The 26,114-nt window shown below is 41.1% G+C and overlaps 1 protein-coding gene and 1 long non-coding RNA gene across 2 annotated transcripts in view; both read left to right on the top strand.

Moving 5' to 3' along the window:
• The window catches only part of CENPC (centromere protein C), a gene marked incomplete at its 3' end in the record, with an annotated part of 28,053 nt that extends 7,779 nt beyond the window's left edge, over nt 1–20,274 (top strand). The window contains exons 9-17 of the mRNA XM_084263263.1: nt 2–706; nt 3,376–3,444; nt 4,664–4,768; nt 6,210–6,305; nt 8,929–9,024; nt 9,344–9,498; nt 10,907–10,997; nt 12,395–12,467; nt 20,232–20,274. Of these exons, the coding sequence (XP_084119389.1) occupies nt 2–706; nt 3,376–3,444; nt 4,664–4,768; nt 6,210–6,305; nt 8,929–9,024; nt 9,344–9,498; nt 10,907–10,997; nt 12,395–12,467; nt 20,232–20,274 (1,433 nt within the window). The remainder of the gene's footprint in view (nt 1; nt 707–3,375; nt 3,445–4,663; nt 4,769–6,209; nt 6,306–8,928; nt 9,025–9,343; nt 9,499–10,906; nt 10,998–12,394; nt 12,468–20,231) is intronic.
• LOC311191470 lies at nt 775–2,491 on the top strand. The gene is made up of 3 exons (XR_014617278.1): nt 775–842; nt 1,189–1,227; nt 2,448–2,491. It is a non-coding gene; the product is annotated as an uncharacterized lncRNA (long non-coding RNA).
• Nucleotides 20,275–26,114: the final 5,840 nt, after the last annotated feature.

Below are 26,114 nucleotides of genomic sequence, written 5' to 3' on the forward strand. Positions count from 1 at the left end.
GGAAAGACTAAAAAGAATGCACTTAGGCAAGGCTCTGCAAATCAGAAAAAGAACACGACCCAGAAACCAGAAGCCCAAGAAGTGATGTCACAGTTTTGTTTCCAATCCAGAATATCTGATGCAGAACAAAGGATAACAAAGGTGATGCCAAGTGAGGTTTCACCTGTGTCCTCAGCTGGGCATTGGCAAGAGCAGACTGTGTCCCCCCCCCCAAATTTTCAATGTTCCAGGTGTCTGCAGTCAGCTTCAAAAGCTTCTCAGCCTTCAGTTCAAAAGAAACAAACTGCTAAGCGGAAACTTCCAAAAGATGCAGTGGCTGAGAGAGCGGCAGTAAGTCCAAGGAAAGAGCTTAAAAAATCTGGCAAGAAAAGTAACAATAAAAAGCCTCAGTTACAAAGACCAGAGACTTCTGACACCCACCCTGGTGAAGAAGAGCTTGAAAGAGAGCCTGTAAAATCGAATGAAGTGTTTACTTTGCCCCCGTGTCAGAAACGACAACGGGCATCTGTGATTCGGCAGCTGGACGAGTCTGAAAAGCCTAAAAATGTATCGCACGACTTGGAGGCACTTGATGGTGCAAGTAAAGAAAATCCTGTTTCTGTAAAGAAGCACCTCATGGACAATGTGAAGAATCCTGAAAAGAAACAATCATCAGCCAAGTCTTCGAGGGAGAAGTCCAAAAAGATTACTCACAGAACCAGTGAAGGTGATTGCTCAGACCCTGAGTGTCAAAGGGATTTTGACTGCTCTTCTGCACAGGATGCGGCAAGAAAAAGCCAGAAGTTACCAGATGTGGAAGTAACAAGTAAAAAAAGAAAATGTAACGCACAGCGTGGACTACGGTAAGCTTTTTATGCACTTCCATACAATTTCATGCAATTCCTTATTCTGTAAAACAAATTCACTGTCAGATTTCATACTTTGTTTATAAATTGAGAAAATAAGAGTGTTTAATTCTTCAGCTGTATGTGTTTCTGTGGAAGTCGCTTTGCAAATGATATTCACAATCAGAAGTTTCTTTAACCAGTCTAATGAATTTTAATCACTGTTCTTTGCATTACTTTTTAAATTCTTTAAAGCAATGTCTTTTTCATGGTTCTGTCCAGTATGGAGAATTGACTGCAGGTTCCTTTCAATAAATTCACTTTATAGTAAACATAATAATAATATTTTTTTTTCCTTTTCCAGAGATTCCTTTGCAGCTAAAAAGGCTCTGAGTTTTGAAAGGTAATTTCCTGACTTGTCTGTAAAACTTGCATTTAATCCCACTTCTCCCCCAGTGAGAACAGCTGTTTGGTACTACTACTATACTCTGTGTTCTACTAGCAAAGACCCTAGTAGTAAAGGGATCATGATTCATGCCTGAGCTGTTTAAATACTGTGCTAGTACAGTTATTTTTCCTGTCATGAATAAGGGGTCACAGTAAGTTTCTTGCCACTGGGGATTTTTTCCATTGAGGCTTCTACGTTGCTGTGTGGTTTTTTTTTTTAACAGAAATCCTGGTGTTACTAGAACTAATAACAGCTGTACTAATAAAGTTGCTGTTAAGTAGGGTATAGAACCAGATGTACAATACAGACTCTTGTTTGTGCATGATGATTTGCACATATCTACTCCTTCACGGGATGGGTATTTAATAACAAAGCAAACAGGAGTGGCAGACCAAATTTACTAAATTTGTATCTTGTAATTCTACTGAAAATATTTTTTTTTTATTACCAGGTAGCCTACTGCAGACTTAATTGCATGAATTTATAGTGTAGGCTTGCTAATCCAGCATTGAAATGCGTATTTTGGAGTTCATGTGTACTACAGCTGAACTTCGCTGCCACAGTAGAAGCAGTGAAGCAGAGCATCAGATGGGGAAGGAGGGAAGGTTGGGGGGTGTTAATGCTAAGGCTGTAAGAGAAGCGATCTGACTGATAGAGAATCACCGTTGGAGTTACGTACATGTTAATTACTGTCATTTTATGGGGGACATTTTACAATAGAATACAAATCATGGTTCCAAGCTATTTTACGGTCTTTTCCTTACCGCATACAAAACATTTCTTTAGAGCGCCTCTATAATCATGATCTGTGCAAAATTGCTTGAAAGGTAAATGCTACAGAAGAGAGGAGGTTTTTTTTCTTCTGGAAGGGAGGGGAAAAAAAATTAGAGGATTTTTACAAAACCCACTTGGAGAGAAGGTGTGAGCGCTACTCTGCCTGCCTTATGACAGAGTTGAAGGAGTAATTGATGAATTTCAGACCTGACATTCATAACTAGCAGTCGTTCGATTTAGAGTCTTAAGTAGTATGGACAGATGTTTAGAAGCAAAAAAAATCCCTGCCCTGTACGGTCTGAAAAAAACCTTAAATTAGCTATTCCTGATAGTGCTGTAATGTTCATTTTGACATTTAATGTATTAATGCAGGTGGTTTTTTTTGTTTTTGTCCTTTAAAGCGGATATGCTCCAGAATGTTGTGATAAATGTGGTTTGAGAAAGGAGTCTCTGGAAGAGCATGGTACGTCTTCAGGTAATGTTTAAAGTTGGCCTTTTTGTGTGTAAGCCTCTTTTAAGCTCCAGTTGATGGTACAGCAATTTCTGTTGTATTCTGCTTCTCCAGAATAAGAATTGCAGATTATATTTGCTGTAGTCGGATCTCTGCCCAAGTACATGGTAGAGTATGCTGCTTGTTTGAGCTTTGGAACGATAAACACTACATGGTTTGGCATCAAATCTAGGAGGATAAACTTACCCTGCCAGAATACTTGGAACAAATTTTTAGGCTCAGTTTGTAGCAGTTAGGTGTGTTACCATGGGATATTGCTAGGTACTATCACTTTAAGCCACCCCAGACCAAACAGAACAGCTTTTTATGGAATTGTGACCTGTTGGCCTAAAAGGTTTTCTTTTAAGCTTCCCTGGGGATAGGAAGTCTTTCATTAGTGTTTTAGAGTGAGTGGTGAATGTTACTACTTCATGCAGTGCTTTCTCCAGAGACCTAGTTTTGTGTGTATTCTGATAAGAAATTTGTTCTGAAGTTAGGCTTGGGTGGTGTAAAGCTGAACAACCTTGCACTTCGATTAATAGAATTAAATGTGTAGTTCTAATTTGCCGATGTTTGGTTTGTTGGAGGGTCGAGTCCCAGGAATATTTATTTGTGAGTATAGTTCTCATATAATTTTCAAGCTCACGGTGTTTAGAAACTAGTTTTATATACTGTTTTATCTACATTGAGTTTCATATATGTTTAAAGAAAAAAGTTTGTGGGAATGCTAACAATGGCACTTCTGTTTGTATTGCCTTTGGTTGCTTCTAGTGCGTATATTGAACAGAAGCTCGGAGTAGTCAATGCCTATAAGTGGTGATTTTTGAATGTATTTTCAGATAGTTTTGAAGACTTGAATTGTCACATAAAAAATCTGCTGTCAGACAGCCTAGCAAGACATAAAATAGGTAAGATAATTTTAAAATATGTTGATGTAAGTGCATAAATACAAATGTACTTTGAACTTGATGGAAACTTGGCAGAAGGAAACACAGGAATACACCAAGAAATGAGTTCATGTGTTAATAAGTATTTACAGATAAGGCTTGTTAGTTCTTCAGTGTTCCATAATGCTTTTAAGTTACTTTTAAAAACTTGTATTTCTTTTTTATTACTGTATTCAACAATTGTCTTTCTGTCACATTTCCATTTTTCTTCTGAGTCAAGACACTGATTACAGTTCAGTGAGAACATTGAGAATGTGAATTAGTTTTACACAGTGTAACTGAGGGTACAAGTAACTTGCCTTCTGTGGTGATCTGAGTCCAGATAGGATGGAAGAATGGTCGTGTAGTCCATTGTAGTCCCACACTAGTCTGTTTTCTATTGGGTTTTTGTTTGTTTTTTAAAAATTCCCTTCATTATTATATGTGCAACACTCCAGTTGTCTGCCTTCAAAAACTTTCAGCAAGTTTTTTTTACCATTTTTATTTTTAGCATTTAAATATTCTTGATTAATTTGCTCTCAACTCTTAAGGTGCTTTAATTCTTTCTTACAAACACTAAAATATCGAACCTTACTGTATTCATACATGGCTGCTCAGAAAAATTGAACATTGAGACTATGTAATGAGTAAGCCTGAAGATAAATACCTGAGAATTCTTGGAAATGGGCAGTGTTTCTTCTGGCTAAACTGCTACTCTTCTGGACCTTGGAGATGGGGCATAAGAATCTGGAAGAGAAGTGCTGCTTATGCAGTCTCCCTTATTCTCCCTTTTCCATAACTGACACAGTGCATTTTCACTGTTGCTAATGCAGTCCCTCAGATTTAGGTTCTTAGTCTTCATTGAAAGCTTTGTCTTCACAGCTGTAGCATGTCACCTGTTTCTTGTGCTTGAGCCCCTAATATCCAGATTTCAGTGATTCACTACGATACAGAGAATGAAACCTAACATAAAGTCAGCACAGTGACTAGTTAAGAGAGAGTGCAATATTGATGTATGAAAAGGGAGGCTTTTGGCAAAACTTGATTCCATTTTCCTGTCATGATAGCAATGTGTTATAAATATCAGCTGGCAAGTGCTCATCCCCCTAACACAGAATGACAGGAAAGGTTATTTAATGTTTTCCATTTCCAAATTTTCCTTTCAAACAGTTCATGTGAATTATTTCATCCTTTATCTTAGTAATGCCGTCCAACACACCTAATGTTCGTCGGACAAAAAGGATTCGAGTGAGACCTCTGGAGTATTGGCGAGGCGAGCGTGCCAACTACACATTAAGCCCTTCAGGTATTAGTTCCAAAATACATATTTTCTTGCTACTGATAAAGCAGTAAAGAGAAAACTCTGGGTTGATCTTGTGCCATAAAAGCTTTGAGACACTAACTGTTTGGTAATTTTTTAAGAAAAGTAGATTATTTATGGTCTTCAGCTATTGTCATCTTTCTGTGTAGTCTTTTTCTCTCCTGATATTCCTATGTCATCTAGAAATAGTATCAACATCAGTACCCTTGCCATAACTGTTCAGAGAAGAACAAAACAGCTTCTCTGTATCAATGCATTTATTACATCAGTTTCTGTACAGAGTCATGTAGAATCACAGATTCACAGAATCATAGGGGTTGGAAGGGACCTCGAGAGATCATCGAGTCCAACCCCCCACCAAAGCAGGTTCGTATAGGACGTCTAGGACGTATTGCACGGGTAGGCATCCACACGGGTCCTGAATATCTCCAGAGAAGGAGCCTCCACAGCACCCTGGGCAGCCTGTCCCAGTGCTCTGTCACCCTCACCGTGTAAAAATCCTTGTGCATATTGGTGCAGAACTTTCTGTGCTCCAACTTGAGGCCATTGCCCCTTGTCCTGTCTCTACAGACAACTGAGAAGAGGTTGGCCATGTCCCCATGTTCCACACTTCAGATACGTATAAACACTAATCAGATCCCCTCTCAGTCATCTTTTCACAAGGCTGAAGAGCCCCAGTTCATTCAGCCTTTCCTCATAAGGGAGATGCTTCAGTCCTTTAATGATCTTTGTAACCCCTCGCTGGACTCTCTCCAGGAGATCCGTGTCTTTTTATACAATACTAGAAGAAGAGACAATCATAGGATCACAGACTGTTTTGGGTTGGAAGGGACTTTAAAGGTCATCTAGTTCCAATGCCCCTGCCATGGTCAAGGACACCCTCTGCTAGACTAGGTTGCTCGAAGTCCCATCCAGCCTGGCCTTGAACACTGCTAAGGAAGTATACTGGATCATACATCAGAGCATTCCTCTCTGCAGTGATTGTTCTCTAGAGCAGATGCTATATTTTATCCAGTCTCAATGTTAAAATCTCCAAATGATGGAATATATCTTTTCCTCAGGGATTATTTTTCTTTTAATTCTGCTTAATTTGGTTCTTTCCCAATTAATTATTTCACTTGAAATTAATATTTCTCTGTGTCCCTAAAATTTATACTTTGTCTTAAATATTGACTCCATATCATGGCTTTCTGAAATGTTCTTTGACCAAAATAGATCTTTTTTTCTCAAAAGGTCTCAAGTTGTACTACATGCCGAAACGCTTGATGTTGAAAAGCTTTTTGGTTTGTTCTGGTTTTCTAAAGTTATCTGGAAAAGTTCAGCATCAGTGACGTGTATTTTTAACTGGCATGCTTGTTGGTTGTGCAAGTCTGCAGTCTTGTAAAATGATTATGACTTAGTGAACTTAAACTTTATTTTGCTTCAGGAGAGCTTGTGTTTAGTGGAATAGTGTGTCCAGAAACAGTACCTGAGAGGAAGATTCAGAGGAGGCAGAATCCCAAGCAGAAAAGTGATTATATAGGTATGAACATAGACTTTTTTTCTTTGATACTTTAAAGAAAAAGAAAAAAGATCAAATACTGTATTTTTTTTCTCCTGTAAAAAAGTGATGCTTTCTCTGGGTGAAAATAATTTCATAATGAAATGTGTTTATCTGATCTGATGTGGAAAAAACCCAGTATTTATTTTATAGCAATGCTGTAGAGTTTTGTAAAAACTAACTTCTTAGCATGAGAAGAGAAGAGATACAGGATCTGGAAGTGTTGTGGTACCTTTAAAGCAGGGGGTGAAGAAAGTAAGCTGTACTTCTGTCCTGCTTATTGATTAATGATGTTAATTTATTTAGTTTCATAATGCACAGTACAGGTACAGGTATAAAAACTTTGGGTCATTTTACTGATACCTGTGATACCACATCTGAAAAGGCAGCATATGGTGTCAATAGACTTTTTAGCTCCTTTAGGCTACATACAAAACCACAACAAGGTAGGTGAAGAGAGAGCTTTGAGAACAGCACGTAAAATGGTTAAAAGCGGGCAGTGAACATGTGTTTAAACACACAGGATCTGGAAGCCTTGCTAGATTCTCCATGGTCAGCAGATAATAAATGTGGTGGCAGTGCTCAGAAAAGGGAGATAGAATCAAAGTCCAAAAGCCAGATTATTTTTGCTATGCTTGCTGTGGAAGATGGTGTTGATGCTGAAGAACCTTTCTTTATGGGGACTGTCAAGAGCTTTTCCTTGAGACTGAAACATTTATATGTGAAGTTACAGAACAAATTAGACAAATGCCATATGGTCCTGACAGTTCTGAAACAAATCAGGACTGAAATAATCATTAGAGAAATAAGGAAAAAAATAGTCAATGTTGATACAAATTTCTGATTTTCTAGTGTTGTTGCATGTAAATTTTGTTCCTTACTTCAAAATGAAAGTGGAAGGACTAGAGAAGGCTCAGATAAGGCTTGTCAAAAACATGGAAGAACTTCTGTGCAAGAAAAACTACAGGGAGAAGGCTTCTCAGTCCTAAAGAGTGCCGCAGAGGTGTGAGAAAGACCTGTAAAATAATGAGTGACGTGAAGAAGGGGAATGGAAATATCAATTGTGATTTGTTTTGTGGGTCTGTTTGTTTATTTCTAAACACAACTACTAGAAGGTGTGGAATGGATATAGCAAGAGCTGTGCTTTTCAGACAAAATGAGGTGGCTCTTCCTTCTTTGTGCCCTCTGTCCCAGAATACTCTGGAGTATTTAAATTCAAGGTGAGAACTGGGTAGATTCACGGAAGACTTAACAATTGGTTATGGCGCTAAATAAAGTGTGTGAGCCCCCTGTTAGCGGTGGGATGTATTCCATGGAAGTGCCATTACTCTTATTACAACAGTGTTTTGGGGGATGGAAGAGGTACCTGCTTTGGGTAATCCTGCCCACTGATGGGACAGGATCTTGGTCTAGATCAAACTTTGATCTAAGTACAGTTTATGTTTTAATATAAATTCTTTGCTGTCCATGTACATGTAAGCTGGTAGGGACTGTTTGTACTGTATCTTGCAAGAATTCTTACTTGGCTTAGGCACATTTGAACTGTCCACAAATGATGGGTTTCCTCTTTAGCAGATTCATCCTGAGAGATTATCTTTTGCTAGCGTCCTTGAATTTTAAGTGATGCATATAAGGACCATCAGCTGAGTAGAATTTCTAGGATGAAATCCTAAATTTTATTGATACGATAAAAATGCTGTGGTTATAGCTGTAGAGTTGCACCTGTTGCTGCTTCTTTTTATAGAGAGATGGCTATGTTGGAAGAAAGCTATTTCAAACATGGTAACTTTCTTTCTATCTATGACTGTCTTGGTATAAGAGTATTTAAGCAGCTGTGAGTGCCTATAAAGTGCTATAGGTTGCCTTTAACATCCTTGTTCTGACTGTATTTAAAGAAATTTCCGGTGCACTGTGGAGCTAAAATTGTCTGCTTAAGAGAGTTCTGCAAGAGAGCTTTGGGATATTTATTCTGTCATGAACATTCTCCAGTGGCTCTTTTCTACTTGAAAAGTGTAAGGTAGTCATCAACTCTTAGGCTATTTCCTTCTCTGGAAAAATCATTTTTACAGAAATAGTTCTTTGATTTACAGCGTACAGTGAGATTCCTGTAATGGTATTTCTTGAGAAAAGGAAAATTGAACACGTGCTTATTCTTTTGAACACTTTCTCTCTTCTGTCTCCTGATGCCCATCAGCAGTAGGTAAAAGGAAAAAACTTGTTCTTCATGCTTCATCATGTGTTTTATATACTCTCTTAATGTCCTCTCAGCATCTGTTGCTAGAAAAGCATGTCTCTTAAAATGCAACTGCCTCTCAATAAATAGTATCATTAACAGGAGGATAAATAGTTGGCATTACTCTGGAAACATCTTTAGGACTTCTATCTATTACACACAGAAATAATTCCAATGAAAGTTACATTTCTTAAGAATTGTTAATTGTTTCCTTTTATTTGAAGAAAGTATATTCAAACTGTTTAGTCAATAAATTTAAGAATTTGTGTGAAATCTAAAATTCTGGAAAAGTTGTGGTTAAATTTTTAAAATGTAGAGTAATTATTTTTCTGTTTTTGTTGTTTTATTGTTTTTTGGGCGTTATCTTCTCAGTAAGGGAGATGCCTGCAAGTTTGGAGCGCAGCCTAGCTGATGCTTGTAAGCCAGCCGTTGTACTGGACCTAGAAACAAAAAAGGAAGTACTTCTAGGTGAGTTGAAGGGATGTGACCAAGGACCTTTCTGATTAATGTAGTAAGTGCTTACGCTGATAAGAAGAAAAAAAAAATTGTTCATGCCACATTGGGCATAAAAGAGGTGAGCTGTTGAAACATTTGCTGCTTTTCTGGAGAAAATTTTGAGGAAAACACAAGAAGTGTTTTGATTTTTCAGTTAAATATCTAGTCTAGCTCTTGGGGGGTGCTGCACTGTGACAATACGGAATGCGTATGATTTAGTAAGTATTACTGACCAAGTAGCAAGACTAATTATATGTTAACATTAATGTTAATCTCCTGGACTTTTTTGTAGAATGCATTAATACTGGAAGCAATTACAACGCCGTCTTTGAAAATGAATCGGTAGAAATATATAAAAATTTGAATACACCTTATTTTGCTAGTGGTAGATTGATTTTGAAACCACTTAAAGAAAAGGGACACCAGTTTGTCCACAGGGATACAATAGTAAGTATGCTTTTCTCTTATTTATATAAAATGGATTATAGAATGATAGAATATCCTGAGCTGGAAGGGACCCATAAGAATCATCAGATCTAACTCCTGGCTCCACACAGGGCCAGATGAGTCAGAGCATGCGACTGAGTGCATTGTCCAGATGCTTTTTGAACTCATTGAAGCTCAGGGCTGTAACCAGTTCCCTGGGCAGCCTGTTCCAGTGCTGACCACCCTTCTAGTAAAGAACCTCTTCCTAACATCCAACCTAAGCTTCCCCTGTTGCAGCTTCATGCCATTCCTTTGAGTTCTATCACTGGTCACCAAAGAGAGGAGATCGGCACCTGCCCCATTGCTCCCCCTCATCAGGAAGCTATAGACCGTGATGAGGTCTCCCCTCAGTCTCCTTTCTCCAGGCTGAACAAACCAAGGGACTTCAGCCTCTCCTCATAAGGCTTCCCCTCCAGACCCTTCTCTACCCTCATTGCTCTCCTCTTGACACTCTCCAATATTTTTGTGTCCCCTCTTGTACTGTGACACCCAAAACTGCACCCTGTACTCAAGGTGAGGCTGCACCAGTGCAGTGAGAGCAGGACAGGCCCCTCCCTGGACCAGCTGGCAGTTACATGCTTGATGCACCCCAGGATAAAGTTGGTCCTCCTGGCTACCTGGGCACACTGCTGGCTCATGTTTATCTTGCTGTCAATCAAGACCCTCAAATACCTCTCAGCATGGCTGGACTCGAGTGTCTGATCCCCCAGGCTGTATGTGTAGCCAGGGTTACCCCTTTCCAGGTGCAGAATCTGGTACTTGCACTTGTTAAAATTTAGTGCTGTTGGTGATTGCCCAGCTCTTTAATCTGTCCAGGTCTGTCTGTAAGGCTTCTCCACCCTTAACAGAGTCAACAGCTCCTCCCAATTTGGTGGCATTTGCAGATTTACTTAAGACACCCTCTAGTCCTGAGTCCAGCTTAGAATGGTTAGAAATAACATAACAAAGTTGACAGATTAAAAGGGATTTTTTTGCCCTATAATGCAAATAAATAAAGGAAACGTGAAAAAGGAATCATTTCAGTTGGCTCTTTTCGTTACAACTGATTTTACTTGTTTAAAGGTACTTTGCATGCACATTGCCCTGCTTGGCTTCACATTAAATCTATGTGTCCATGTACACTTACTGCCTGGATCTTGTAGGGAAGATAGAGGTATGAAATAAACACAGTCGGCCCCCATCTCCCCTTTTAAGTTGGGCATCTAATTTCTCAGCAGGATGGGGGGAAAAGGGATTGCAGCTCTGCTAACTTACTGTTTTTTGATCTTTGTAACAACATGTATACAAAACAAAGACTGTTTTCTTGCATAACTTTATTAAACGTTTGCAAAGGAAACATTGCTAATCTGAGAACTCTGGTTTCATTAAGGCTTTCTACGTTTTCCGTGGCAAAATTATTGTTACCTTACATAGGGCATCATATTCTCTGACTACAGGGGACCACTTCTATGTTCCAGCAGGTAAGTACACGTGTTCGGAACTAATTTGTTGGAAATCAGTGAGATTGAATTAGCATGCTAGGAGGCAAAACTGAGCTGAGTGATGGGAGGAGATAAGTTTCTGTCTGTACCTCTAACAGGTAAAATTCACAGGCAGTTTAATATAGTGAAGTTAATACAATTGTTTTGATCACCGTACCTAAAATTATGAGAACAAATACAGATCAATTCACCCTAGTTTGTGCTTGGAACTTGGTATATAGAAGGTGCAGAATGTCTTGCTGAATGGGTTGTGATGTCATGTGTATTGTTAATAACTCAGACACCTCTGATTTTGCCCTTCTGAGATGGAATTCAATATGGGAAGCTGTCCTGTAGTGGGTAAGACACTAGTCACTAGAGTTTTGGTATTTTATTTGCCTGGATGGGCAGTGCAGTGGTTGTGGAGGGTGATTCCTCAAGTGTGGCTGTATATGAATGTTAGGATGTTGCTCACTCTTGACATTCACTGCCTTTTAGATGTTTCTGTATTTGTGACCCAAGTGAATATCTGCAGATAATTTTCCATGTGTAGTTTTTATTGAGACTTTCTGCAGGAATAAATGGAAGTAAACTCAGTCACCTTAGAAGTTTGCTTTAAGGGGTTTGAGAGCAGAGAGCTCAAGCCTGTTACATTCTTTTCAGTAAAAATTTTCTTGGCAAAGATGTGCTTTATTCTTACCATCAGTTAAAATAAATGTATTCCTTGTTACCTCTCCAAAATGCAAAGATGTGCATGTAAGAGTGGCATCCTAGCTTAAGGTCTAATATGCCTTCTGTTAAAATAGATTAAATAAAAATACACTTGTTTGAAGACAGGACTTCAAAAATCGCTAGTGTCTTCTACTGAAAGATTTCTCTGTTTTCATTTGTAGGAAATTGCTATAACTTACATAATCTTCTGAATGAAGAATGTGTTCTTATCTTCACACAACTCAAAGGAGACAGGTGAAGAACTTTCTGCAGAAAAGTTTGCTGCAACACTTTTCAAGCTTTTATATGTTTTGAAGTTCTTTTTTGAAAAAGAAGACAGTGTTTGAGTGTGCCCAGTTTAACATTACAGATTAATACAGAGCAGCTGAAATCAATATAAGAAGAGTTAAGAACAAAACCAAGAGAACCGTGGTAGTTTGCTATCAAATTGAAATGACAAACTGAAGGGCATCACTCTGCGTCAGTTACCATTCTTGTGTCATCCAAAGACAGAAAGATATACATACAGTATTTGTGGGTAAAGCACATGGTTGTTCCAAATTGTATTTATGTGTCTAATCTCCTTAAAGTGTATTTTAATCTCCTTAAAATACGCCTGTTTGAAGACAGGACTTCAAAAATCGCTAGTGTCTTCTACTGAAAGATTCCTCTGTTTTCATTTGTAGGAAATTGCAATAACTTACATAATCTTCTGAATGAAGAATGTGTTCTTCTCTTCACACAACTCAAAAGAGACAGGCGAAGAACTTTCTGCAGAAAAGTTTGCTGCAACACTTTTCAAGCTTTTATATGTTTTGAAGTTCTTTTTTGAAAAAGAAGACAGTGTTTGAGTGTGCCCAGTTTAACATTACAAATTAATACCAAGCAGCTGAAATCAACCTAAGAAGAGTTAAGAACAAAACCAAGAGAACCGTGGTAGTTTGCTATCAAATTGAAATGACAAACTGAAGGGCATCACTCTGCGTCAGTTACCATTCTTGTGTCATCCAGAGACAGAAAGATATGCATACAGTATTTGTGGGTAAAGCACATGGTTGTTCCAAATTGTATTTATGTGTCTAATCTCCTTAAAGATTTTTGGCACTTGAAAAAATTTTGACATCTTCAGCTAACATCTGGTAGTCTTATTGCCTGCCTGGTCCAAACTGCTTAGAATAATCTCTATTTAAATGTAGGACCATGCTACTCCCATTCCAGTAATCGTTGTCTAGGAGATGGGCTGCTGGAATGCTTGTGTGCTGGGGTTCAGTCTTCATCTCATATGTTAATGAGAAGCGTTTCTTCCTTGTCTAGCAGATGTATGATTAGTGCCTCAAACTCAAATTATAAAATAGGAGCTCTTAAGTAGGAGCTTATCGGTTGTATCTTTTGTATGGAAGCTATGGCTTGATTAGCTCTGAACATCGTGGATAGCTTTATTTTGTGTAACAGTGATAGGCCATTGCCTAATGTATTACTTTAATATCTCCTTTTGTTTTGCTTGCTGTGCTCCTGGATCATAATGAGGACCTTTGGGAAAACTGTAATTATACTGTGTGCTCCAGAAGCCAAGTCTAGACAGCAGATGGTATACATAGCATTTGTCTCCCAAGCTCTTCAAGGTTCCTTCTGGCTGAAGATAAAGATAAACTACAGCGGTTCTGGTAGGGTGCTATCTCAGTGGTCACTTCTATTCTAGAAGAGCAGGAGATGGGGAAAATTGAATTTGAATCATAAACTTTAAGGACTTGAGGATTGAGAATTGACCTTGGCCATGAGTCTTGGCCATGATCTTTATGCCAGATCCTAGACTATACATGTCTGTACAAGGGCTTGGACACCACGATTACCATGTGTCTATGAAAGACCCATTAGCCTGGAGAATTTGCAATAATATGTTCTTTACTCATCTTTCAAGCACTAGTTCCTGTGATGAATGCATATATAGACTGACAGCAGAAGTACGTAGGAGTTTTGTTGCATCTTGGTGTTGGTGGCTAGGTCGTGCTTAACTCTGAGAAGGTGAAACAGAGGAACATACCTCTTGCCATTTAGTTATTTCTTCGTCACGATAGGAACTGTTTATTGTCAAAGTTCTGACTGCAAATAGGACCTTTTTTTTTCTCCTTTTTTCCCAGTTTCACCTTCCTAAGCAGTTTAAGAGTTAGAAATTAAAGAATAAAAAAAGTCAGTTACAACTGGTAATAATTTGATGTTGGCAGCTTTTCTAAATTTGGGACTAGGTCTCTTCAAGGTCAGCAAGATTCAAATACTGTCCCTCCTGTGTTGGAGGTATACCAGCTACCAGATGGGCACACATGCTGTCTCCACTGCTTGAGGGGATCCCACCCACTAAAATGTAAGTCTTTCAATTCCGAAGGCCTGGAGAGGTCTGGAAATTTGCCACTTGGAAAGGAGTACAGGGCTAGGCATTAGAGCAAAGATTCTTTGCTCCTCACCTAGACATTTCTCCCAGTGGCCAGGGCATGGGTGTATTAGTCTCTGAGCTCAACAGCTTGTTGGTCCAGATGAAAGTTAGAACAAGACTGCTTTTCAATTGCGTTAAAGGTCTAGGGGTTCAGACAGACAGAATCCTGCTGATTTTCATCTGCATTTCATCTGCTTTAGTTTAGCAACAATTCCACTATTTGTCACTAGATGGGGCTTCAGGCACACCTGTTTGTACTTGGCTGCCATCTATGTTCAGTAGGGTTTGGTTTCTGAAAGGGAGGAAGTAGAATGTTACAGGTGGAGATAAATTCCGTTGAATTCTGTTGCAAGATGTAAATCCATTTCCATTAATATTTGCTGCTGTGCCTTGCTAAGCTTGTTCTGTTGGCATATATGTTGTACTTGTTGCACCACTTGCTCAAAGTTGTATGGTTTTTATTTAAAACAAGGAGCTGAGTTAAACAAGGATGTTCACCATTTGTCTGGGTTGCAGACAACTTGTATCTGTATTGTTTATATTAAATTTCAAATCGATACTTGTGAAAAATTGTTTCTGTGTTGTTTGAATATAGTGTGAGGACGTGCAAGAGAATGCTCTGAGTTCCAGGACTGCTATGGGTGCTATGGCAAATGAGTCAGTCGTTAGTCAGAAGAAGCAACAGCTCAGGTAGCACAAAGTTTTACTTAATGCTGGAGTACAGAACATCTCCTTTAACAGTTGTAGAGCTCTGGGTTCGGGTTGTGGTAAGCTCGTCCAGAGTTGGTTAGCTAGTGTTACATGCTGTGAAGTTGGGATCCTTGTTGTGAAAGAGACGTGGTCTTTTCTGTTGCCTGTGTGGTACACGTGCAGTTCCTGGAGGATATCACTGCTTTGCTGTACGATTTTGTTGCTTGCTTTCTGTCAACATAATTGAGAGAGCTGGAAACAAAAGCCGAGTCATCAGCTCCATGTTAGTATGTACATGTGTTTTATGGTAGATATCATGGTAACAACTACAGGCTTGTTTCAAAGAGCTGAACTGACAATGTCCCACCACAACAAAAACTCAGATTTTTGAAGGCTTTGGCTCCCTTTAAAAAAAAAAAAAAGTAAAAATACTGGTTAGTAGGTTATTTTGAAAAATCTGTCTTTTTGTAGTTTCATTCAGTTAGAAAGCTGTTCCTGTTTCACTTAACAAAGCTTTTCTGCAGTTTGAAGTGGCAGAAGAATGGTTGCAAAACTGTCAGATATGTGTGCACATCCATATTTATACAACTTTGTAAACATAAAATAGGAGAATATGAGCTGAGTAATTACAGAAAAATAAACAGCACCAATAAAACAAACTGTCGAGGCACATACACAGTTTCTTCAATTTTTCAAGTACACAGCTGAATTGGTTATCTGCGAATTATTTTAAATTAACATTTGGGGAATACAATAAACCTGAAGAGTCATTTCCTCATCTCATAATGGCTGAAAAGGCATTTTGGCGTGAAGGGATATTCCTCACGTTTTTACTAATGTTTAGACTCTGTTGCATGATGCCTTTTGTAATACAGGATTTACTTCAAGGGGTGATTGACTACAGATAATACATCTAACTACAGAGTATGGAACATGCCTCTTTAATAGCCTTGACAGCTGTTGTAACTGAATATCTTTGTCTTCCCAAGCTGGTACGTTTCCTCCTCACAGTATCTCATTGGTTCATGGATGTTCACAGATGTAGTCAGAAGAGATCTCGAAGCCCTTTACTTACTATCTGTCAGACTGTTCAGTTCAGATGCAAAGAAGAACAAATTTATTAATGTCCCAAGTAAGATTATTGCAGCTCAATAGGTAAGAACTTTTAAATTTGAAACCTGAAGAATTGCAGTACTCTCAGTATTTGGAATGTTTATTTAAATGGGTACAGTAGTAGTTAACAGACAATATTTTATTTAGCATATTACATCTTTTCATAGTCATGGTGTTTGAAGTTGCCTTTTCCTGTGTTTTCAGTAACAGTAGCTGAAGTGAGAATTGATCAAGATGGCAGGTGCGTGGTAACTGTGTGAGCATCTTCTGGAATCAGCGTGACAAAAAGGGAGAGGAAAGGAGTGACATGAGAGGTTTAAACATAATGATGAGCTATGGCAGTGTCCAGGGGTGTTGCAGACTGGCTTGTCTAGGTTGTGCAAAGGGTTTTCAGTGAAATTCAGTAACTTGGAAGAGCAAAGCATGACACTTCTGATTGATAAGGGAAGCCTCTCTGGTGCTGGTGCCATTAGAACACAGCTGTCTGTGCTGGTAACCTCCACTTTTGGTTTGGGATTCCAGTAGTGCTACGATCACTTGCATTTAAGAGCATTAAGTCACCTTATCTAAAACTGCAGGATTCAGCTAATGTTCAGTGGATTACATATCCCGTTCAAGAGGCCTGAACTTTGTCCTTTCTTTGTTATCATCACTTTTGTGTTATAGTACAGATGGGACAATTACAAGAAATGAAAGTTAATTATGAAGAATTCTTTTTTCCCAAACACAATCTGAACTTGAATTTTATTGCTGACAGAGGGGCCTCCCCTAGGATGCAGTAGCCTATATGCTGAAGAAACTAAGCACTTCTCCCATATTTCAGTTAGTGCCAAGTCAGCTCTGAGGCTAATTAATCAAAACAAATTTACAATTAAGCCCAGGAAGGAAGACTAATTAAGTAGCCAGTTAAGAAAAAGTGCTGAAGGAGGGATCAACCTTAATGGGAAAGTATGAGACTCCCAGTATTGGCCCATGAAGGACAATTAAGTGATAATTGCAGAGGCCTTTTTGCATCCAGCAAATGCTCTCTGACTTTTATTATGGCTGGTTTTCTTCATATTAGTAAAGCAGACATCTGACTGTTGAGCAGCTAAGCTTTACTGTGCACTCTTAAGGAAATTCATAGGTAAAGCACAGAGGTCGCTGCAGGAATAAATTAGGACGCAGCTGCCAGACTCGAGCAGTATTTCAGCTAGCAAAAAGCCCTGCTGTGTTGTAAAGACAAGGTAACTGTTTCCTTTATTTGCCTCTTCATTTTGTGGCATACTGAGTCTGTCTTTGTATCCTGTTTAATCTTTTAAACAAATTACACTGAGTTAATTATCTTACCAGAATTTAGAATAGCTTCATTTTGTTCAGTTGCTAACCCCAGGTAAGTTCACAGAAATCATTACCTTGTCAGGAAATGGCTTCTGTCACTTACATCCTGCACCCACGCTGCATGACATACTTGTGTTTCTTGATGGGGAAAAAAGCTATAATAGTAATGTTGTTTTTACTGAAAATAATTTAGCTCCCTTTCTGAAGGACATTTTAAGCTTGCAAATCTCATATCTGGTGAGATGCTGAAGGTTGCAAATGAAGCGCATTCCCCGGTCTTCCTGCACCTCTCCTTGCCCATTTCCAAGGAACTGTGATGCTGGTGAAATGCAAAGCTTCTCTGAGTTAATTGGATACATGCATGGGCTAATACTGTGCTCAAATGTCCTTTTGTGTGTGTGTGTGTGTGTGTGTGTGTGTGTGTGTGTGTGCACACTTAGCTGTAATGTGAATTATTTCAGAAATTACAAAGAAGGGGCTTCCACATGTACTAAAAAAGCATTAGCAGTAATTTCCTTTCCTACATGAAAATCCATGTGCACATGCTGCCAGTGTGATGCCCTCTGTCCTACTATGCAAGTTGGCAGTTGTCTCCTTGAAGTATCTGTGAAAGGTGTGCTTTGGTTTCTTCTTTGTGTATTTTTTTCCTCTTCCCCTTGGAGCAGGCTACAGGAAGAGGCTTCACCTGCTGCTATTGCAGCTCAGCTGCTGTATCGAGTTTCAATCTGCTCCCTCATTTTTTGTCTTGCTGCCTAAACTAATTTCTTGCTTTCTTGGATGCATTTCCCTTCCCAAAGGTTTCTTTTTTTGCCTTTGTGCCACTTGCAAGGATTGTATTACTTTCCTAACTCGGTTCCAGGTATTTTAATTATTTCAGAGGTGTTCTTGTGCCCGAAGATTCCTTTTCTGCCTCTCTGTTAAGCTTTGTGCAGGCCCTGGCAAAGTTTCTAATTTTCTCACTCAGAATTGATGCAAAGCTTCCTTTGGCTTCCATTTTTGAAAGAGTTTCATTGGTTTTAGTCCCAAGAAGGTTGGTTGGTGTAGGATGGCACTGGCAAGGCATTTGTTACCATCATCATTTGCAGAATTCCAGACTGCAGATGAAGAACGGAGGAGACTGCTTCAGGCCTGGATGGTTGTCCTGCAGCCTCATCCATCTGTTGAGGCTGGCTCTGTGGTGCCAGAATCTTCTGTCCCAGCCCATTCTTCCCAGCCAGACTCACCCCAGGGCATCGTGGCATTGTGCTCCTCTCACAGTCACCAGTGTGCTGAATTAGCGCTTCCCTTGCCTTGGCATAATCTTGCCATGGCTCCGCCATCTCTTAGGCACCACGCCATACCCTGATGTCCTATTGGCAGGCTAGTCCAGGCATTCACCTGCTCTTACATCTTCATTCCTCTTGCCAGCGGGAATGCCGTTTGGCACCAGCTGGTTTTGGCACAGAGACATGCGCACATGGCACGTACATCCTCTCACACCTAGTTGCTGCCTGACTTTGCTGGTGAATGTGAGAAGAAAAACATCATCTTGTTTTTTGATGTTTCTGTGCTGAGGGGCCTGGCCTGAAGAAGCTGGAAGAGCTGGGTGGCCCTTCAGGATCACCTTCATACGTTGCCATTAGAGACCCGACTGAGCTCATTTGACATACCCATCCATGTGGAGCAGCTCTGCCCACACAGTTCAGAACCCGCCATCTCCATTGCACCCTACGTACTGCCCCTGGGTGCGAGAGTGTTTGCAAAGTACGTTCAGGTGTTTGTGTAAACACTTGGCATCCTGGTTCTTATCTCTGTGGTCGCTGCAAACAGGTAGAGAGGTTCAGAAGAGATCGGGAGAGAAAAGCTGGTGTGTCAGGAATGGGAGCTTATCTGACTCCAGCCTGCTCTGGGTGGTCCTGCTTGAGCAGGACACCTGGACCAGATGACTTCTAAAGGTTCCTATGTGAAATGTCATAGTCCTGTGCTGTGAAAGCTGTTTCTGCAAGTTCACTTCACACTTGTGTTGGGAGGACCCTTATGCCGTACACCTCAGGCAGAGGGGCCTTTTCCATGTCATGCAGCAGGCTGTGGATATGCCAACTGTGGAGCGTGGGGTGTGTGGAGAGCTTGGCCACTGTGAGCGGCCGCAGATTAAATGTGTGTGCCACGTTGTAATAGTCAGGTTTTCCGGGTTTTGCTCTGAGGTGTCCACCTAAGGAAGACATGTACCTGGGTTTGATGAGAAGTCCACTGATGAGTTCTCAGGGAATTAGCTAACAATTTTCTGCATATACACCTAAAACCTTTTAGTATAAGATATTTTAGTAGTGAGCTGTTACTTTCATTTGCAAGTCTTAACAGCAGTTTTTATTCTGTATTTGGACTTTAAACCAGCTTGAAAATTTGGTATCTTGTGCAGTCCAGGCTATCAGGTGGCAGCTTTTTCCATGCAACTCTGCATCTGGAATCATAGGCAGCTGTCACTTGATGTGGTGAGTTGCATCAGACGCTATTCTCTGTTGGCAGCAGTTTTAATTCTTGGACTTTTTGGGACTGCAAGTCTTAAGCTCGTGTTTTAGGCAAACGGTGTGCTACCTAAATTAATTAAAATACAGCATTTTTATTTTCAATGGTTTGAAACTCACGCACGTTAATTGCTGAGCCCACTTGGTCCTCCACATCTAACAGGCATCTCATGTTAGAGACAGTGTAGGGAAATAAACACAGAGGAAGTGTTGGTGTCACAACCAGGCATGGCTTTGACAACTCCAAACTACACAGAGGAGCGCATTTGTCAGACCACTATTGGCTAAATTAAATTAGACTAATGCACATTTTTGAGCATAATTGAAACAATACTAATGTTTGTATTGGTTTGTTGCTGAAGTAGGCGAATGTCCTAATGCCCTTGCTGCTATGAGTTGTTTGTAGTTGCACAGGCATTTGTAACAGTGTTAATTTGAACTAATTTCTATTTTTTTTTTATTATTTAGACCAAAAGCAATAAGTATGTTCTTGGAGACCTCTTCTCCATGACTTTGCCTACAAATTGAAGATTGTCTCATGTAAAGGAACACTGTAACTGCCATCTGACTGGACATGCGCCACAGTTTTAAGGGCACGTTGTTTCACTGGTTTTGAAAGAGATTTCTCTGATGTAAATTGTAAAAACACGTTTTGTTAAAAATGATTTGTTCTTTTGTATCAATAAATGCTAAATAATGCAAATTTGTTTTGATTTCTTTGATTTCTAAATAATTTCAGAATTAATTTTCTGGTACACGCGGTTCAGCAAATGCAGGTGATGGCATGAGTTCGACTTGCAAATGTTTGCAAATAATGTGAGTTACCTTGAGTGGCTTCAAGGATGTCACCAACAGTGCAATCTATCCTCTGTTAGGGTTGTTACTCTTTAAAGGAGTTTGAAAGTAAAATATTTTTCATGGAATAGAATTGTAGAATCATTTAGGTTGAAAAAGACCTTTAAGATCACTGAGTCCAAACATTAACCTAACTGTAAGCACATACACATCTTTTAAATACCTCCGGGGATGGTGACTTGTGCTCCAGACCCTCCCCCATCTTTGTTGCCCTTCTCTGGACACGCTCCAGCATCTCAATGTCCTTGTAGTGAGGGGCCCAAAACTGAACATAGCATTCAAGGGGCAACCTCACACATGCCCAGCACGGGGGGAGGATCATGTCAACAGTCCTGCTGGCCACACTGTTCCTGCTACAGGCCAGGGTGCTGTTGGCCTTAATAGCACACTGCTGGCTCTTGTTCAGCTGGCTGTTAACCAACACACCCAGGTCCTTTTCAGCCGGGCAGCTTTCCAGCAACCCTGTCCCAAGCCTTCAGCATTGCAAAGTTGTAGTGACCCAAGCACAGTGCTTGACACTCCGCCTTGGTGAACCTCAGATACCAGTACAGGTTAGTTTTGAAAAAACCCAGTGTCCCTTGTTGACAGAGGCTTTGGTTCCAGTTCGAATCCGTGCTGTTCCTACCACAGTTCTAAGGAAACTCCTGGTTGAAATGTTGCAGAATTCTTTTGCTTTTCAGGTAAATTGCAAACAGAGCCGCGTTCTGCTGCAGTGTCACGATCACTCAGTGCACTTCAGCTTCGGTTTGTGATGCCTTAGGGTCTCCTCTGCATTCCCTGTGAAATTTCCAAGATGTTTCCATTGAGCTGGAAATGGTGCTGCCTGCCACTTACCTGTTAGGCAGGTCTCTTGTAGTCTTCAGAGCGAAATGACATGAAAGCACCTCCCATCCCTTCAGGAAAACATGGTCCATTAGTTTCTCATTTGCCAGGAGCATTGGTTTTTAATATTTCTCCCTGTATCTCCTGGGAATATCAATCTGCATAGATCTATTATTAATTTGCAGCAATGAGATAATTTTCTCAAAAATCTTTAACTGTGGGTAGTAAAAGTAGGTCTCCTTAGGACTGGTTTCAAGTCCAAATTGGACTCAAGGTATTCTCTGTGTAGTGCTGGGTGGCTGTTGCTGGTTTTCTTCACGGTGGTGCCCGTGGGTCGGTCGGTTGGTTGGGGGATTTTTAGCTATCTTTGCGTCTTTTGAACTCAGTGTTCCTGTTACGGCACTGTAGGGCTATCCAGGGTTTGAAACATGGGAGCCTGGATCAGTATGAAACTAATGCTGGAACCAAAACAATTTTTGGAGGTGAGATGATGAGTTAAAATCTTCTCCCGACCAGCAGTGTCCTGTGCTATGAAATCATGCAGTTTTGCCAGGAGGGGAGCAAGGGAAGCTTTCTGCTCCTGGAAGGTTCTGGAAGCTGTGCTCAGAGCATTTGTTCCCATCCACCCTGCCCTAGCAGCACTCCTTCCTGTCTTACCAGTGAGAGCCTTGCTGAACAAAGCACAAGTGAAGTTCTTGAGTCCCTGTCGTTCGGCACCTCTCCGGCCTGCCCAGGTCAGCGTGTGTGTGGACACTTGTGCCCTTGGGTTGTCAAACGGGCAGAGGCAGAGGAGGGTGTCACTGCCTTCTTGTGGAGGGCCCCAGACTGGTGCGACTTGAGTGCTACTCTGTTCTGGCCAGCTGCTGCGTAGGTTGCTTTGTGGAATCCCTCAGGCAGGATGTGGATCTGGGGCCTCCTCTTCCCAGCCTGACCGTTGGGGTGAGGTCACGCTCTCCTGTGCTCGCGGTCTGACGTGAGGAATCGTTACGGCTTTTCTTCACAGCAGCGTGTGGGGGATGCTTTCATCCACAGCAGCCCAACATGGTCTCTTGTTAATTGGATCAAATCAGTGCATTGGATGGGGACAGAGCGATAGCTGCCCCTACCACGTACTGTATTTTGATATGCAGGAAGGTTCTTGCATCTTTTTCCGTTACGTGCCTTAACCTGGAAGAGTCAGAACACATCCCCTTCCTATGCCAGTTTAGACTCAGTCATCATTTCTTCACTGGCCTGAGGCATCACAAGAGGCTAGTGCCAGTAAAATCCGTACAGTGACCCAATACTAACTTTCAGGAAGCAAGAAGCTCCTTTGCTTAGTATCCCTGTGCTGGTTCTTTCTTCCTGCATGCATGTGGTGTTTTTCCAGTTCCTCCAGTGATCATGGATGAACTGTTTCAAGTTTGTCACGTCACTGGAAGGTCTAAAAAAAGTTTCAAGAGTTGTAAGAAGTGATAAACAGGCACAATAGATAGCGGGCACAACAGAAGTGAGGGCCAAATTTCTCTTGCTTGTAAGAGAATTCAACCAATTTATTGTTTAATTTTGAGGATAAGAAACAAAGTGCTGGTATCAAAAAATCCCGATCGCCTTCCTTCACTGCACAGGAGGAGACAGGTTATCCAGTGTTCAGGACCGAGTGGAGATGCTGGTCCTTGTACCTGGGACTTGAGAGCATCCTCAGAAACTCCACGTTGTCCAGAAACATGGCAGTAAAAGAGATCATTAAAGTCACATTTATTCCACATCTTGTGCAGCTCAAGGTTGATTTCACCATGAGTCTCTTGTGCATTTTCAGAATCTTGAGCTAAAAGGATGCTCCTCTCCTGCAGGAAGTGACTTGGTCATGCTGACACATGGTCTGCTGGCGCTCAACGGTAACTGTTCCCTCATGTGATTCCGCTGTTACTAAAATAAGAGTCTCATTCCTCCCCAGGTAAGCAGGTTTAACTTCTCTGTTAGGGGTTGTGTGATTTTCATTTTGAGTGGGGTATTATCCGTACACATGCTTAACTGAAAGGAGCAATGCCAAATGATTTGTAGCCCAAGGAGTTATGACTGTAAAGGGTTGTTCCTTATGTTGTGCAAAGAAAAACAAAGGACAAGATGTGGAAAGCTCTCCCCTCTGCCTCTTTTAACGCTGGGCAAAGCTTTCCTGTGCCACAGCAGCCTTCTTTTGCTTCTGGTGCTGCCCCAGCCTGATGAAGCTCTACTGCACACCAGGCCTGCTGCCATTATATCTCCTTTCTGCTGCTCTTCCTGAGATGCCAGTCTGTGCCAGAGGCAGGGAGAGGCCTATCTTCAGCTCAGACTGATTCCATTCAATCTTTTTTTTACTTTCCTCATGAAGGAAATAAAGATAATATAACTAATGTGTAGGATTTACAGATGGGAATTCTGCCAGCCCTGAGATTCAGGGGCTCAGAGTCCTGTGCTTGATTATTTTACATTAATGGCATAAAAATCAGACTGGTTTTGGTTAATTTGCTAAATGTTGCAGAAAAAAAATACACTTGGACCAGTACTGAGTCAAGGGAACTTTAGTAAGAGGCAGCCTGGTCTTTACTGCCTGGGTTTTCCCTGCTGCTGGTTATGTCTCTCTCTCTCAAGCTCACGCACAGATAGGGTGGGTGTGAACACCTCTGAACTGGCACTAAATGGTAATACAGTGGCTTTTGGACATTTCTGTCTCTTCCCTTCTCAGCTTTCAGGTAAACAGGGAATGCAAGCAGTTGGACCGGAGCAAACAAGTCAGAAGACTGCACTTTGTTTTCAATAGTGGTTTTTTTTCAGAGTTGTTAGGTAGCTCACATCATCTCACATTGACTGACTGACTGACTGACTGACTGACTGATGTGTGTTTTGCCATGGGCTATTTTTGTTTCTTTTTTTGTTTGTTTCTAATGGCATGGCCCTGTTCCCTAGTCCAGCACAGAGGCTGGTAAAATGAATTTTGGGAGGAAACAGACACAAAAACCAGTGAAAATACAATGGGAAAATGTTTTGAGTAAGTTTCTTTCCCAGGTGTGAGAGTGACTGTTGCGCTTTTCCCTTTTCCTGTGCAGTGAGGCTTCTGAGTGCCAAGCCACTGCAGCGGATTGAAGGCACATCCTCAGAGCTGGATGCCGGGCTGTGCCTCTGCTGGACACCAGCCAAGTGGTCCGCTCAGTGCTGGTGCTGCCATCTGCCTTCCACCATCTCAAGGCTGTTTGAGGGATGCTGTTTCCCAAGGAGCAAACCTTGTTGCGCTGCCCTGGGCTCCAGAAGGCTGGCGTTGGAGGAGGGAGGAAACCAAGCCAAGCTTATGGAGCTGTTGGAGGGATGCAGAGATTTATACTCAGCCAAAGGAGGCCAGCATCCGCCAGCGATCTGCATCCCTTCTCAGCTCAGGAGGTATCCATTCATTGTTTGTGTGCTCAGTTTTGCCAGGGGTGGTACTTGCTTTTTACCTGGTTCTGGTTTTGAGAGCTCTGCTCTGTCCGACAGATGACTTGCTCTTTTATGTCACAAACACCTCTGCTCTGAGCCTACCGCCCTCCATTGACTGACCTTTGCAGAGGTGTGTTCCTGTGAGCCTACTTAGTGATTTCTTTTTGATTATTTTTAATTAATTGAGAAAAGTTGTCATCTTGTGTATATCCATGGTAACTGGAGCCATGGGTGTGGAATCACTAAATTTATACCTTGGCAGAAGCGCTATCACAACCTCTGTCTGCTCCATACGGGCACATGCTTTTTGTTTGAGAGCCCGTGCTTACAGGAGCTAGCAACTGATCTCCTCACTGTAGAGCTGGCTTTATAGCCAAACTGCTGCGGGCTGAGTGCTACAAGGGTTAACACTCAGTGAGCACATATGATGGCTCAGATATTCCTAGCCCAAATAGCGACAAACTTGGTGCTTCTGCAGGTGAGATTTTCTGTCATTTATGGCAGACAGTTAAGAGGTGTGCCTGAATGGGGAGATGTGTAGGAAAAGCCCCTGGTATGTAATTCAGTGTCTTCCCTGAGTGACCGCAGTTCCAAGACTGAATATGTAACTAAAGCAGGATGGTCATCCTTTTTAGTCACATGCCTTGCATCCCTTTGTCAGGTACGTGTTCAAACTGTATAGGGAGTGGTATATTTCCCCCTGTGCTCTGCACAGGAAGCTTTGTGATCGCAAGACGTACCTTCTGTTTTCCACTAGAGGCCAATAAAGCGCAGGACAAGGCTGCTGCAAGCCTTTCAGCAGAAAGCCCCATCCTTTATTTCCCTTCCAGACCTGTTGCTCAACTGTTGTATTTCCATCTTGGTGATTATTTCTTCTTTTAGAAATGGTTCTCCCTCTAATGAAGTGGAATTCAATTGCTAAATATTCCTTCCAGTGTTTTGTTCCCAAAACCTTCAAGAAGCTAAAGAATTGTCCTCTTGATTTGCTCATACATATTCCTTCCACGTTTTCAATTCCTAGCTGTTAACTCCATAGCAGCCTCCATGGAGTAAAGGTGATGGAAACCTAGTGGGTAATACCAGTGCATTGGTCTTTTAAGAGTTTCAGGAAACAGTAAGCCTTTAGCCAATGCATTTTACTGGGGATCTTCCTAAATTTTGTGCTTCAAGCAGATGATGTCTGATTCTAGCTGGGGGCAGGGTCCTGTCCACTCTCTGTCACCATTCTACCCGGGTGCCTTTGCC

This window comes from Gallinula chloropus, assembly GCF_964237585.1.
Source record: "Gallinula chloropus genome assembly, chromosome: 4".
Taxonomy (NCBI): Eukaryota; Metazoa; Chordata; class Aves; order Gruiformes; family Rallidae; genus Gallinula; species Gallinula chloropus.